This window comes from Mustela putorius, unplaced genomic scaffold (genome assembly GCF_011764305.1).
Source record: "Mustela putorius furo isolate JIRA1106 unplaced genomic scaffold, ASM1176430v1.1 tig00003896_pilon_pilon_pilon, whole genome shotgun sequence".
Classification (NCBI taxonomy): Eukaryota; Metazoa; Chordata; class Mammalia; order Carnivora; family Mustelidae; genus Mustela; species Mustela putorius.
In genome coordinates, this window is record NW_025422045.1 from 7,306,267 (window position 1) to 7,323,063 (window position 16,797).

Below are 16,797 nucleotides of genomic sequence, written 5' to 3' on the forward strand. Positions count from 1 at the left end.
GATTTACTAAAAGGCGCAGTCACTTGTTTGCATGTTTTTAAAAGTCAATACTTTTTCCCTTTTACTCTCTTTTTTCATGCCTGTCTAAAGTACCTGTTCATTTAACTACTTATTTTATTGAAGTAAAATTCATAAAACATAAAATTAACCATTTTCAAGTGGACAGTTCAGTGGCATTTAGTACATCTACAACCACCTCTGTCTAGTTGTAAGACACTTTCATCATCCCCAAATAAACCCTATACCTATCAAGCCATTATTCCCCAATTTTTTCTCCCCTCAACCTCACGGTGCCATTTTAAAATTTGAAATTGAGAAATTAAAAATTAATCAAACTTTTTGAGGCAACTGAGATATTATAAGACTAAATATAGAGTACACTGTTCTAAATTCAATAACATGCAGAAATGCATTTAATATACTGACAGTGGAGGGACTCCTAGGTGGCTCAGTTGATTGAACATCTGCCTTCAGCTCAGGTCATGATCTTGGGGTCGTGGGACTGAGCTTAGCATCTAGCTGCATTGGGCTCTCTGCTCAGTAGAGATTCTCTTCCCTCTTTCTCTGCCCCCCACTAGTGCTTGCTCTCTCTTTTTCCTCTATTTCAAATAAGTAAGTAAATAAAATCTTTTAAAAAATAATATATTGGTAGTAGAGAAATTAGATAATGAAATTGTATGTGGTATGTGTTGTATTTTTCTAACTATAAGGGGGAACAAAAGAACACTTGGTAGAAAACACACCAAAGTAGTAGTGATTTTGCTCTAGATTTTCTTTTTCTCATTTAAAGGAGGAAAAAAAATCTTCCTTAATTAAAATGAAAACAAACTCTAGATAGTTAAAAACTTGAACCTAAACTTACTATTGTAATGTAATTCTTTATTTCAGGTTAATATTAAACTTCAACAGCTTTTTTTTCCAGATTGAATTATGGCGTTCCTTAGAGAAAAAAAGATTTGTTGGAGAAACAAAACAATAATATTCTTTTCAGTCCTCCAAATTATCTCAAACTGTGAATACCTATTTCAAATAAAATGTGTTCTTATTTATTTACTTATTTATTTATTTTTAAAAAGATTTTATTTATTTATTTGACAGAGATCACAGTAGGCAGAGAGGCAGGAAGAGAGAGAGAGAGAGAGGAGGAAGCGGGCTCCCTGCTGAGCAGAGAGCCCGATGCGGGACTTGAGCCCAGGACCCGGAGATCATGACCTGAGCCGAAGGCAGCGGCCCAACCCACTGAGCCACCCAGGCGCCCTCTAATTTATTTTTTTAAATATACTTTATAGAACTTTCTTTTTAAACTATAAAACATTATATTTCTTTAAAACTTTTAATTCAATTCATTAATTTAGTTAATTAACATATAATGTATTACTGGTCTCAGAGGTAGAGGTCAGTGATTCATAATCTTTTATAATACCCAGTTCTCATTACATCACATGCCCTCCTTAATGTCCACCACCTGCAACCTTTAGTTTGTTTCCTATGATTAAGAGTCTCCTATGTTTTGTCTCCCTCTGTGATTTTGTCTTGTTTTATTTTTCCTTCCCTTCCTCTGTGCTCCTCTGTAAAAAAAATCACATTCTTGTTAGTATAAGTCAAATACCACAGGGGTGTACAAATAAAAAGCCAACAGTCTCCTCTCACATATGGTCTTTTCTTGTACCTGCTTATAATAATTGTTTTTAGCAGTTTGGAAGGTGTTCTTAGCCTTTCAGTCATGTAGCTTACATGCAAATATAATAAAACTGGACCCAATTGAGTAAAAAACTCAAATGCCTTCAGGATGACTCCGGCAGTTAATGTAAATGTGTGAATATACTAAGGACAGGTAGGACCCTGGCTTGCCAGAAGGGAATTTTACCATGCAATTTTCATATTCAAAAATAGTTAGAGGGGCGCCTGGGTGGCTCAGTGGGTTAAAGCCTCTGCCTTCGGCTCAGGTCATGATCCCAGGGTTCTGGGATGGAGCCCCATATTGGGCTCTCTGCTCGGCAGGGAGCCTGCTTCCCTCTCTCTCTCTCTCTCTGCCTGCCTCTCTGCCTACTTGTGACCTCTCTGTCAAAAAAAATAAAAAAAAAATAAAAAAAAATAGGGCCCTTCGCTGGCCAGACAGGCAGCATCTCTTGGGCTGTGTATCATTGTGCTTTCCTAGTTTTCCTTGCCCACCTCTTCCCTCCCAGACAAATACAGAATGAATGTATGTCAGAGATTTATTTAACTCATTAATGAGGAAACCAGCAGGATGTTAAAGCTGATTCTAAAAGCATATGAGGAATTGAGTGAATGCAGGTATTGAAGAAAGAACATTGAAATGAATAAACTCAATATAAAATTGGTTAATGACCTACTGGGTGGTAAAACCATTACCTTTGGAGGGTGCTGGAGAGATATTATCTCTACCAAATAAAAATCTGTAAAAAAACCCCAAAAACCTATTAACTTCATAGAATTTGGGTCCTAATCAAAGGTAAACAGATAAAACTATAATTAAATATATTTGGGAGGACCTATTAAACAATGTTTCATTATACATTAAAAGGGCTTACAGTTCTTGATGAACCTTATTTCCAATTTTGGTTAATTTTTCTTACAGGGAGAAAGGCCTGTAAGGCAAGAGCAGTATAGTAGGGACCAGAACTTGGAAGAGCTTGGTGTCTTAAACTAGGAAACTAGGAAATTTGAAATTTCAACAAGTGTTTATTGAGCACATACTACATGCCAGGTAGTGAATTTATTATACTCCTGAATTTATGGTTGTGTTGTGGTGCCTCTCCCATACCCCTCATATGTGGACTTGTGGTTCTTAGGGCGTTGTATTAGGTAGTCACTGGGGAAGCTACTTTTCCCAAAATACACATGTTCTTTGTCCTCTGTCCCGATCCCAATGTAGATATCTTGCCTGAGTAGAACATACATGTTTTGAAATAGCTTTTCAGGTGATTTTTATGTCCCTTCCCTTTTGAAAATCATTCCTATATTTATTGGGCTTTTTTTTTTTAGGTTGAATGAGTAAACTGCAAGCAGAATTATAATCAATATTTTTTAAGTTTTCATTCCTTTCTTATCTGCCTCATCCCTGTAATACTAAAACTAAAATAATTAATGTCTTGGTTATATCCTCAGCAAGAATTAAATGCAGTTGTCAAATTTAGAATTGTATTTCATGCAAGCAAGACGTAAATTTGGGAAGAACTGGATTTAGTTTTCCTAATTGTATCTTTAGGTTATGCCTCTCATTAAGTAAACTGAAAAAGTTGTCATTTATAATAGTATATAATCTGCCTGGCAAAGACGTGTGATTAAAAAATTCGACTTAAAAAAATGTTTTTAAGAGAAAATAGACTGTCATTAGCTTGTTGGAGACCATGGCAAAAAGAAATAAGTAATAAAAGAAAAAAGTGTGTATGTGTTTAACTTGTGGTTGAAGTATTTGAGTTGAGCCAACAATTAAAATGAGCAGCCGTTGTGGACATGCATTTCAGTTCTTTTAATATAACTTTAATTAGGCAGCCTTTCTGTGTAAATGCACTCACAAAGCAGAGATTTGTGATTTCAGTACACCTAAGCAGCCATGGAATTTATAACTTAATCACAGGATATGATATTACAGATTAGGGGAGAAACTGGGAAGTAACATGATACAATTGGTATATTGTGTATTTTTCTTTTTATTAGTGTGCCGCTCCAACAAAAGCCCCTGGGTCTGTTTGACTTGTTCAAGTGTCCATTGTGGAAGGTAGGTGACATTACTTCACTACCCTACTTGCTTTTTTCAATTTGCCTTTAAGCTTTATGTCAAAGTTTTAGTGACTTGGATTTACTAGCACCATTGCTTAATTATTGTATGTAATTCTCTGAAAGTCTTCCCTTTCCCAATAGTTTGTTTGCTCAGTGTTACAACAGAGAAAAATCTAGGGGGAAAAACCTTTATATTGGTACTCAGAAGAATTAATTTTGATGATCAGATAATCTAGTAATATTTGATTGAAAAGATGAAATGAGGAAACTTTGAATTCTTTAAATAAAAGTTTACATTATGGTTGTTTGTTAAACTTTTTAATAGGGTAAATTTAAGCATATACAAAAGTATAGAGATAATATAATTGAACCCCATGATTTTCATCACCCAGCTTCAACAGTGATTAATACCTTGCCAAACTTGTTTCACCTATTACCTATACTGTACTGATTTCTGAATCAAATTCCAGATATCACATCATTCTTAAAACAAAACAACAGAATGTTTATAGATACAGGAATTCCCTGGAAAATGATCTTGTTAATAGAGTTCATTATCTATTGCTGCCTAAAATGTACCAAATGTTTCATTGTTCATTAAGACATTTTTGTTTTCAGGGCCTTAACATCTCCTACCCCCCAAATCTTGTTCAAGCCTGAGCATTTCCTCCCCTTTCTTGGCTTCAAAATGATGTTACATAAATACTTTAGTAACTTTTTTCTTCAAACTCAAACCCAAAAATCAACCTTTGCATTCTTTTTTCTTTTTTAAAAGATTTTGTTTATTTGACAGAGAGACAGGGAGAGAGGGAACACAAGGGAGGGGGAGTGGGAGAGGGAGAAGCAGGCTTCTCACTGAGCAGGGAGCCCAAGGCAGGGCTCCATCCCAGGACCCTGGGATCCTGACCTGAGCTGAAGGCAGCCGCTTAACGACTGAGCCACCCAGGAGCCCCTCAACCTTTGCATTCTTTCAGCTTGACAGCACGTTTATTTCTATTGCTCTTTTAACTTAGAAAATCCACTTTGAATTTACTTAGAAGTTAATAGCTTAGCAGCAAGAGAATAGGAAATCAAACTGTCACACACGCTGAAATCTACATTGTATTTGTTAGGACTATTTCCCCATTATTTTTAAACCCTCATTGCATGAATAAAGCATCTGTGTTCAGTTAACTTTTGATTTTTCACATTTTGAGTCATGGAATTGAGTATTTTTTTCCATGTACACTTAAAAGTACCTTTGTAAAATGTTAACTGTATATCCTAATTGTGGCTGTTGTGGCTTTGAAATCTCTAGGATTTGGGGAACCTGAAAATACTTTGTACAGATAACATTTTTTTTTTTTTAAAAGAAGACAAGTAGAAGCACTTAAATTCTGCATTTGAAGAGACAGATTCCTCTCCTAGATTTTGAGAGGTGAGAATTATAATGCAATAAAATTTATATAGTTCTGTTCTCTAGTTGTCTCATAGTGCTCTACGACCTAAATCTTGAAGGTCCTATGTTAACAAAAAGACCTTACAGACTCTCAAAAATTGGAGAGGTTAATGTTCTTAATAGCAAGGGGCAAATAGTTCTCTAAGTAGGTTTTGGAAAAATAAATTGAAAAATTTCTAGACTCTGCAGGTAGTCTGTTACCAATTGTAAGCAGTCTTAAGTTTAGAAATTCAGCATAGTTTCAGAGAAATATGATTAAGTAGATTAAACAGTGAGAGTAGCTTGTATTTGGATCTTCTTTTTACATAGCTGATTGATTAATTTTCTTTTTTCATGTGATCCTGGATGTTGATTGCCAGGGATTCTGATTTTTCAGTAATTGTAGACCAGTTTCCTGCAGAAAGTCTTAAGCTGAATATTCCTTCAATTTATCAGTAGCATATTTGGGTTGTATATTCCATCAGCCTTCACAACATCATCCCATTTATTTTTCAAATTCTTATGATTGTGGTTAGAAATCTGTGGCATATATATTGATGGTTTTCCTTTTTAGACCAAATTGTTCAGTTAAAATCTAAAATTAGATGAGGGAAATATTTATCCAGTTTATACATAATTGGTAACTTCTGAGTGGTATATTTGAATATTGGCCAAAACATTGCAGTAATATAATATTAATTATCAGCAATAATATAATATTAATATCAACAGTAATATACTTCTTGCTTACAATGCTTACAATAAACATCTAGTACATTGAGACTATAGTGTGGTGATTAAATGACCTCTATGTACTATGTACAGATGATCAGTTTTTGAAGACCTGAGAGTAGTGATGCCTTATGATTATATCATTTAGTATTGCTTTTTCTTTGATTTTGAAGGTGCTCATTATAATTACTACTTTTGTTTCTCATGGCACAGTATGAATTATATAAGCATAGGAAATTGAGCTGATTAGATATGGAACCTACACAATGCCTTGGAGTTTACCTTTTAAATTATGTTTTGGGTGTTTCTTGACCTACATGTGCTTAATATGACCACTTCCTAAACAATTATATTGTACAAATTCTGAATAAATAGTAATTAAGCATATAAAGGAATACGTGAGTAAAATAATTACCAACATCCATTCATTCATTTATGCATTCAGATCCATGAATTTCTTAATTTAATCAGCTAAGAACTCATGAAGTCTAAGTACTATTATCTCCATCTTACAGATGAGAAAATGTAAGTGCAAAGCTACTTTTGAACCCAGGCAGTGTAATTTTTGGGTTTATACTCTTAACCATTATTTTATTTTAAAATTGATTTTAGTTTACTTTTGTGGACAGAGGATCCATATACACATGGTTTTTCGTTATGTTTACTATAGTGAATAAAATGGGGAAAAATATGATCAAAATCTAAGTTGAGGTTAGTATTGCCTCTGATGCTTCCAGCTTTCCTAGGGCCGAGGCTGAGCCTGAAGTTTGTCTTCCCTATTTACCCCAGATGTTCTGCTTTCCCCAAGGTGAGTGTTGCTCCTGGTCTAATGAAGGTGCCTCATGACAAAACTTTAACTCTCTATGTTTATTTTGGTACCATTTGACCAACATTTGTTTTGACTGACTTTTCAATAAGGTTTTGCCGTCTGTAAATTTACTACTTTCTAGGAACTGGGAAGTTCTGTTTTATAAGGGTCTTCACAGTACTGGCCAGTTACAACATCATACAGTAATTAAGTGGAGGTTTAGAGGAACTTGGGTGTATGCCCTGTGCATTATTTCAGTTTCCTTCTGCTTTCTGTAATGTACTGATTTATTAAGTCTAGTTGGAAAGTGTTAGAAAATTGTTATGAATAGAGTCAACCTTTGATTATCTTTGTCCATGTAAAGAAATAGTTTATATAAGCTTAAGATGATTTGTACTTTGTATGTTTCTAAACAAATGTGTTTCCATATGAGTGGAGATAATTATTTAGGCAGTTGAATAAAATATCTAAAGCTATATTGATGAGAAAGAGAAGATTATGCCTGTTTCCTTATCTGACTTTCTCCTTTTATATTAAGCACAGCAGCCCAAGTGCAGTCTAAGAGTGATTTAGTTTTCAAATCTTGCCTTTGAGAATAGCCTGAGTTGGTTAGCAGTCTGAGAAAATCTTAAAAAAAGGAAAAAAGCTATCAGCAAAGGGATTGATAAGTGATAATATCTGTGATATTGAAACTGATTTGCATAGATGAGCCTTTCCTTGCCTGGCCCTAATCTTCTGTATAATTAAAAGTCGACTGTCATGTTTGATTGCAAAAAAGCATATTTTAAGCACTCCACTTAATCACTAACTAATTGAATGCTCTTTATAGGACTGAATGCTCTTATAAGGAGGAATTCTTTCTCATTCTCATTTTATTATCATGTGTTAACTTCCAAAGCAATATGTAGATTAAAATAAAATTTTATTTGGTTTTTGTAAGGTATGTGAATGGCCATGCAAAAAAACATTATGAAGATGCACAAGTACCCTTAACTAATCATAAGAAATCAGAAAAGCAAGATAAACCTCAGCATACAGTATGTATGGATTGCAGTAGCTACAGTACATACTGGTAAGTATTAATATTTTCTGGAGATGATATTTCTTACTCAGTGTGTGCAAGTGTTTTTGCATTTTCCTCACTCTTTGTCCTCCCCTATCAATCTCTAAACCTTTTGCTACTGCCATTACCTCCTTTTAGTTTCGTTAGGATGCATAGGGCATTGGAGCCATCAGGAAAGCCTGTCCTTATTCATTCAGATTTTACTGGGCATTGTTCCCTTCAACTTCTGGGCCTCCTCTTTCCCACCCCTCTGTTCCCTGTTCATCCTGATAAGCTTCAGGGCAATGAAAAGTATTTCTTTGTGGTTCTTTATAATTATTTTTCTTTTCTTATTTTGTTTTTAATTGAAGAATAATAAGATAAACACTTGTATTCAAAACAAAACAAAAGCCTAAGCCCATGTTTTTACTGTCCAGTTAACAATTTGTTATATAATCTTGAAAATGTAACTTCTTGGTTTAAAAAACTGTTTTGACAATCTCCCTTCTCCCAGCACAGATCCTCTGTTCTCCTCTGTAGATTAAGAATTTCATGTGTAGCTTTTCAGGCTTTTTTTTTTTTTTTTAATTTAAAGTATCACATCCTTTAAAAGGAGATTGGAGGCCCTATTCTCTCTTTGTAATATAATATATGTCTGTTTTGTATAAATGACAATGAAATAAGCATTGATTTTTGTGACTACTTAGAACTAGATTATTTAGGTTATAGTAATGTTAAATAATTCATATTCATTTGCTATGCTTAGATGGTCAGTGTTTCTTGCAGTTTTAACTTCAGTGTGAAGCAAATTTTTTTCCTTGACTAGTAAATTGTGACAGATAATTCTTTACTTGCTTTAAAGCGTTTACTCTCAATTAAAAAGGTTTTTGGCATTGAAGGGAAAAAAAGTCATTTAAAAGATCCCTTTGGAGATCCTTTTTGACCATCCAACCCTTAAATGTCATATGAAAGCAGTACGGGACAGGAATGGGGATTTAAAATCTAAAGATCACTTTTGATTTACACTCTACTGGAGTTTTATGCTAATCTTTTCTACATCATTCTTAGTTGATTGTTGTATTATAGAAAAATGTCCATCAAAAGGAAGAAAGAGTGCCTTCCTATTTTAAAATTTTTGCAAATTTAACATTATTACTTTGTGGCTTTTGAATGAAATACCTTAAGGTTTAGTCATTCAAACCACTACTCTTTCAGTGAGAGATGTGCAGACCTGGAAGAGAGAGAAGCTAGAGGTAGATTTTTTTTTTTCAATAAAAATGAAAATCTTCCCAAGATTTTCACACACAGGCTAGTGCTCAGTTTGCTGTTATTTCCTCTTGTAAAATGCTACTTCCTATGAAAGGTAAGCATTAAAGTGTTCTCATTAGTTTTTCCCTCTTTCCCTTAGGAAACTTACATACTAGAATGACAGAGCTACCTAACTGACAGAACCATATGTTTCTTTAAGACTTAACTTTTAGAGATCAGAATTTAAGATCATTCTTTAGGTATAATTCACAATCATTGTTGTAAGTCATGTCAGCCTGTATGTACCAGACGTTGAAAACATTCATTCTTGATTTTCAGTTAGCAGTTAGCAGTTAGCATTAGCAGTTAGCAATTGCTAAATGGGTAAGTTTGGAAATACAGTTAAATCTCTGTGTGCTATAACAAGTTTTCATTTGGGTTTTCTTCCAATTGGTAAGATTATGAGGAAATAGTAACTCTTTTAGGAAATTTTAAAACTTATCTTAATGGAGTAGAATATGTCTCTTTAAAACTATAGGTTACATACTTCAGTTCTTCATTTATAAGAATATACTTTTTGCATTTTGTAGGAGTACCTTTATTAACTAGGATTGGAATTTGATTTGTTTTATGTTGGTATAATATGCTAAAGTACTTGAGGTTTCATGGCTGAATTGTAATTAAATGGCAGATCTTGGACTTTGGGGAGTACATACCATGGTGGAGGCTTCTTGGGCAACTGCATCTTTTGTGTGAAGTTATATAGAGGGGCAAATGTTTGGGCACTCAGAGCTTCTGAAATGCAGGAAGGGAACTGCAGCTGGTCACATTACTGTGTCATATGTAGGTTTAAGAACAAAATGCCCAGGGAATCACCATGTAGCATTACACTGATGCCTTAAAAGAAATCTATGATAATTACAAATTAATAAAGGTGTAGTCTAAATTAACATTTTCCTCACACCTCAGCATGATAAAAAAAAAACCAAAATGAAAAAAGATTTCTTCTTCTGTATGAATTTGTGTGTGTTGTTTTCTAGTATGCTTCAGTAATTTCACTTAATTCAGTTTATCAAGTTTCCTTGCACATAAGTTTCTTATGGTTAGACTCAGTGATTTGCTTCAGAGGTAAAATATTGGTGCATTAGTTTTGACCTATTTGATTATTGTTATGCTTGTAGTCAAAATCTTTTGACTTCAGGTATTGTTAAAGCTCCTTTTCCACATGCTCTCTGCCCTAAAGAGGTTGAAACATGCTCTGAGGCTTATAGTTTATCCTTTTTTCCCCTTTCCAAGAGTCCCTGCCCTGTCCTATCTTAGCATATCCTTTGTGAAGTTACCACTGAACTTGTCCCCACTCTGAGCTTCACTTGTAGCTGGATGTAATCTCTCCTAAACTCATAGTTCTTAGGATACTTGTAATTTCCTGCTGAACATTAGGTTATTCGTAAATGTCCTTGTGGACTGCAGGAACCGTATGTCAGATGATATCTTCCATAGTACTCAATGTCTGGTGCAGAGTAGGCAATATATTTTATTGTTGGAAAGATTGTATTTTATGTATCTTCCAAAAATGGGGAAGGTTACACCAAATCTATAATACTTTTCCTCTGATCATCTTGGAGGACTGAGGAACCACAGACCATCTTTCTTGAAGAAGATGTAAATTGTAGCTTGTGTGAGCTATTTCACTTACCTCCCAAGAGGGACACTCTGCTGTAAAGCAGTTCCCTTCACTTCTCACATGAACAGGACATCTGGAAGAAGCACATATTAACCAAACAGAACAACATAAACTGGGTCACTGTTTCAAAAGAAGGAAAACAACACCAAAAGGAGTAATTCTGATTTGACACAAACCTACTTCTTTAGGAGCTAAGTCAGCTTGAGCTTAGAGGTAAGTGAAGATTTCTATAAAAATGAAAATCTCCCCAAGATGTTCACACAAGGGCTAGTGTTCACTTTTATTATGTGTTAAGTGATATTTCCTTTCCTCCCACCCCAGCTTCTCTCTCCAGTCAGTAAAAATGGAATTGTATACGGTATACATTACTGTATCAAAAATAAACTATGATTAAATTTAGGAACTTTTATTTGATTTCTTATGTAAATAGGCATTTGGAATTAACAGTTTTAAAATGCTGAACAGATAACTTTTGATATCTGACATAGTCTTGTCAACTCTGATCCTTATCAGTAGTAACCGAATTTCTGATAATGCAAAAATATTAAAGGAATATTAAAAGAAAATAAAACAAAATGAAAAAAAATTTTATATATTCTTAAAGATTATATTTATTTATTTGACACACAGAGAGAGATCACAGGTAGGCAGAGAGGCAGGCAGAGAGGGGGATGCAGGCTCCCTGCCCAGCAAAGAACTCAATGTGGGGCTTGATCCGAGGACCCTGAGATCATAAACTGAGCCAAAGGCAGAGGCTCAACCCACTGAGCCACCCAGGTGCCGCTAAAATGAAAAATATAAAACTAAACTACTAGGCAGGGTAATGTTTTAATCAAACAAGGAAACATGAGATGTGGATCAATTTGTTTAGAAAAAAGACTTATATTTCACATTTTTAAAAAACATATTTATTTTAGAGTGTGGTGGGTTGGGGGTTTGGGAGATAGAAAAGCAGAAGAAGAGGGAGAAGCTCAAGTAGATGAGCCCCATACGGTGTTCAGTCCTGAGACCCTGAGATCACAACCTGAGTTGAAACCAAGAGTCACATGCTTAACTGACTGCCATAAGGTGCCCCAGCATTTCAGATTTTAAACACCTCTAACAAATAACCAGTTTTGACTAAAACTAATAAAAATAAAGTTCTTATTTGTGGACTTAAATTGATTCCAAATCATTTTCAAGGGAAATTATGATTAAATATTGAAAAGGAGGGGAAAAAGGTAAAAAACAAGTGACGTGCTTGGGTGGCTCACTGGATTAAACATGGAGCTTTTGATTTCAGCTCAGGTTAGGGTCGTGAGTTTGAGCCTATGTTGGGCTCTGCAATGGGTTCTTTCTCCCCCCCGCCCTTGTTCACATGTGTGCACACATGCTTGTCCACTGTCTCAAAAAAAGAAAAAATAAAGTAGAAAGGGGAAAATCTTTAGACTATCTTTATAAACAATTTGGTATGAGTTTTCAGTGTTTTAAAGATTAGAGAACAGGAAGGGTTTTGTTTATTTAAATACAGTATTTTTGAAGTTTAAAAAGAACTTTTTCAATAGAGGTGGTTTGAAAACATGAAAGGCTCTTCCTTAATAAGCTAGTACTTGTCTGTTTTTAACAAAGGATATAGGTTTTCTCTGCAGGTGTTCTTCAAATTTCCCAAAATTGGCTTATTTGATGGCAATACATCAGAATTTAATAAAAGAGAATTTAAAATAAGCTTGCTGTGTAAGTTCTTTTGGGTTTTAACTTTCCTTGGTTTGAAAAGATGAAGTCACTAGAATACAAGCTTTTTTTTTTTTTCCCCTGTGATCGTAGGTTTTGTAATAAAACTAGAGGTCAAATTTGCCTCCGAATGTCACAGTATTACAGGGGAATGAAAAGGAATTTAAAACGTAATGATGGCTCTGCCATTGCCCTTCTTGAAGGGTACTTTTTGTGTAAAAGTTTTCATTTTGTTTTGAGAGGATTTTGTTTATTAGTGTTATATACAGTTTACTGTTTAAAGATCACTTTGTAGGGATACCTGGGTGGCTCAGTTGGTTAAGCATCTGACTCTCGATCTCAACTGAGGTCTTGACCATGAGTTCAAGCCCTGTGTTAGGCTCCACGCTAGGCATGGATCCTACTTTTAAAAAAAAAGGTTTTTTGGAGGTGCGTGGGTGGCTCAGTTGGTTAAGTGCCTACTTCTCCTTCTCCCTCTACTCCTCCCCTTGCTCGTACTCTCCCTCTCGTTCGCTCTCTCTGTCAAATAAATAAAATCTTTTAAAAAAGTTGTTTTTTTTAATACAAAAGATTTTTACCAAACAAGCCCTATAAGATAATAAAAGAACACAAATACCGGTGACAGGCTTTCCTACTCTGATCTCATTAAACACATGACAAGATAAAAATATTGGCTATTTAATGAAAACACAGACTAGGGGCACCTGGGTGGCTCAGTGAGTTAAGCCTCTGCCTTCAGCTCAGGTCATGATATCAGGGTCCTGGGACTGCTCTGCAGAGAGCCTGTTTCCCTCTCTCTCTCTGCCTGCCTCTCTGCCTACTTGTGATCTCTCTTTGTCAAATAAATAAATAAAATCTTAAAACACAGACTAGTCAGATTTGATAACCTGGATAAAAAGCTGAAGCTATAAGAAATGAATTTATATCTATTATGATTAATGTCGTATCTCACCCTATGTGTATATTATACTTTGAGATATTTATTAAATCATAGTGTGAAGATGTCCTGAATAGGACATTTTCAAATAGTTTATGTCATCTCTAGCTTATTCTTTTAAGATGTTTCTTTTTTTTTTAATATTGTACACATTAATTTAGATTTACTTATGTATGAAGTCTTACATAGAAGCATGTATAAATATGTTGGGGGTAGTGGATGCTCAGTTCTTTGGTTTGCTTTTTAATCTGATTAGGTGCCTCATGAATCTAATTTGAAGATTTCTTCTTAATAGAGTAGTGTTTTATATTTTAGAATTGGGAGGGTTATGCAGTGCAGGGGAAAAACTAGGAAACAAGTGTTTCTAAAATTCGAATTTAAAAAGAGTAAACCCATATTAAATTTTAGGATAAGAGAATGATTAAGTCATGCTGTATGTTTTCATTTTTGGAAAATGGGAAAGAAAGCACAGATGGGGATGACCAAGTGAGGAATTTTTCAACGATTTTATTTGAGAAAAAGAGCGTGCATGAACGCAGGCACACAAGCTTGAGCAGCGGAAAGAGCAGAGGGAAAGGGAGAGAATCCCAAGCCTACTCCATCCAGAGGGTAAAGCCCTCTGTCAGGCTTGATCTCACCACCCTGGGATCACCACCCCAGCAGAAACCAAGAGTAGGTCACTTAACTGACTGAGCCACCCAGGCATCCAAGTGAGAAGTGTTTTTGCCATTAAACAGGTGAATGGTGCCACATGGAAAATATTGAGGATGGATAAAGGAGTTGGTGTAAATAGGATGACAGCTTAAATCTGAATATAAAGCAGGTAATACAGAAGACAGAGAAGATAATATAAGTAAAGCTATATTGTGGAACCATCAAATACTATACCTTAATTTAGCTATAGATACCTATGGATCTGAATGTCACCATATAAGGGGGTAGAGTGAGGGAGATCACACACTGAAGGAAATAACTATAGAATAGGGGCACCTGGGTGGCTCAGTGGGTTAAGCCTCTTTTTCTTCAGCTCAGGTAATGATCTCAGGGTTCTGAGATTGAGTCCCGCATCAGGTTGTTTGCTCAGCGGAGAGCCTGCTTCGCCCCACCCCCCTGTCCCACCTGCCCCTCGCCTACTTGTGATCTCTGTCAAATAAATAAATCTTTTAAAAAAAATATGTAGAATAGAATGTTAGTTGAATTGGAGAAGAAAAAAGATGGGTTTGGGGGAAATTATAGACAGAAAAATAGAAAGGATTAGACATAATTAGATGTTAGAAATTAGAAATAGTGAAAATCTAAAAGTATATACATAAAGAATCAATGTAATCAAGGAATTGGATAATTTTATTTTGTTCTTTTTTTGAGTAAGCGCAATGTGAAATAAAGCTGTGATTTTATCCACTTTTTACCTCCCTGATTATATAGCAGTGTAAGTAACTTGTGTTTCTTATGAAAATTTATCTGCTACTTGAGGTATGTTCTTTCAGCACAAGGTGATAAATTAATTTTTCTTTTAACACCAGTGTACATGTATATTCCATACTGTATGCTTAATTTCTTTATTAACTATTAGCTTAATTTAAAGCTAAGATCGTTTTGGCTCAAGTAATTTGGATTTAAGACTAATCTTCATATAGCCAAGATGATAGTGTGGTTTGTTTCAAGTAAAGAAAGATACCAATCCTCCTCCTACACCTTGCTTTTTTTATATCCTATTTCTTTGACATCACTAATATGTTGTCTGATATGATTTTGAGTGTTTTCTTTTGTCTTTAATGTTCAAATTACTTACCTTTTCTTAAACAGTTCTTTGTTTTCTTTCTCAAAAGAAAAGTGAACCTTTTCCTTATCCGATAAGTAGTCTATAGAAGTAGAGGTCATCTTTACTTGAAGAATCATCTAAAATCACTAAACAAAAACATTTTTTTTAAAAGATTTTGTTTATTTATTTGACAGAGAGTGTGCACAGGCAGGGGGAAGGGCAGGCAAAGGAGAAGGGAGAAGCAGGCTCCCCACAGAACAAGGAGCCTGACATGGGACTTGATTCAGGATGCTAGGATCATGACTAGGATCATGACCTGAGCCAAAGGCAGATGTTTAACCTACTGAGCTGCCAAAGCGTCCCTAAACAAAAACTTTAAGTATAAATTTAACAACCTAAAATTTTGTTGTATAATATAGGTAGTTCTTGACTTGTTTGTTAGACACGTGAAGTCCTATGTGAATGAGATGCTAAACCCTGGACCTCCTCTCCTAGCAAAGTACTAATCAGATTATCTGAACTCTGACTAGCTTCCTCCTATCACAGTTTCTCAGTGACAGCACTATAGAAAGAAGTCAAAGAGGAGTACAACTCTTTATAATATTATTTCAACTACATTTTGGGAAACAGGTGTATTTTCACCTTACAATGTTTAACCATATTTTATAATAACATTTATTTCAAAATGGGAAATCCATTCTCAGTTTCAGAGGACTAATCTATACTATAAGCTTTTGAAACCAAGCCTGTAAGTTAAATACTTTTTTGTACTAATCTTATTCTGACATAATCTTCTTGAAGGGAAAGAATAACTGTACCTTTTTCCCCAGGTATTATAGGTAAGTATAATTCTGACTGATTGGCTTCAACACAGTTGTAAACCAGAGAGAGATTTTTAGAAATTGTTTACTTTAAATCCTTCTGTTTACCTTGGGACTTTTTAATACCAGTATTAGAGGGATAATTTCCAGTTTGAAAACAGTGTCTCAGCTAAGACTAAGGCAACCAGACAACATTTAAACTCTCATTTATATTTGACTTTTCCTACTTATTTTCTTCTGACCTCTTGGCCAGGGAGGAAGAAGAAATCAAAAGGGATTGTAGAGAGCTAGAGAAGCCCATGCTGTGAGGCAGCTCTTGGTTACACAAAGGAAGGAAACTAAGATTTATTGATCTCTACCACATGCCAGGCAGTCTTAGAAGTTTTGGCCCATAGAAGTAGGTGCTTTCCTTTTAACGTCATTGTCATCATCATCATCGTCGTCAAATAATATTTGCATAGCATGGTAAATTCAGAGTATAGAAATTAAAGTCTTAGAAATAGGTATTCTTCTTAATGACTGTAAGAGAACTTAAAATTGGCTCTTGAGAAATAGGGACAGTTGTGAAAACATTAATGAATTTTTTTAAACCAGTGAAAAATAACCCAGGCAAAACAAAATTGATTCCTTACAGCTCGGTAAAGTTAAATTTGTTATTCCTTTGTGATATTGGGTAATATTATAGAATATTAGAACAGGTAATGTCCTAGATACCCTTTATTTTTTTTATTTTTATTTTTTAAAGATTTTATTTATTTATTTTACAGACAGAGATCACAAGTAGGCAGAGAGGCAGGCCAGTGGGGCGGGGGAAGCAGGCTCCCAGCCAAGCAGGGAGCCCGATGTGGGGCTCGATCCCAGGACCCTGAGATCATGGCCTGAGCCCAAGGCA

The 16,797-nt window shown here is 35.0% G+C and overlaps 1 protein-coding gene across 10 annotated transcripts in view; it reads left to right on the plus strand.

Moving 5' to 3' along the window:
• Positions 1 to 16,797, plus strand: part of USP3 (ubiquitin specific peptidase 3) — a 107,145-nt gene that overhangs the window by 30,027 nt on the left and 60,321 nt on the right. For 6 of the 10 annotated variants that reach the window (XM_045067491.1, XM_045067492.1, XM_045067494.1 and 3 more), the window contains 2 exons: positions 3,682 to 3,742; positions 7,642 to 7,773. In XM_045067491.1, the coding sequence (XP_044923426.1) occupies positions 3,682 to 3,742; positions 7,642 to 7,773 (193 nt within the window). Of the gene's footprint in view, positions 1 to 2,599; positions 2,729 to 3,681; positions 3,743 to 5,096; positions 5,162 to 6,630; positions 6,702 to 7,641; positions 7,774 to 16,797 lie in introns of all 10 variants that reach the window. The other 4 variants (XM_013059553.2, XM_004758744.3, XM_045067497.1 and 1 more) reach the window with 3 other exon arrangements.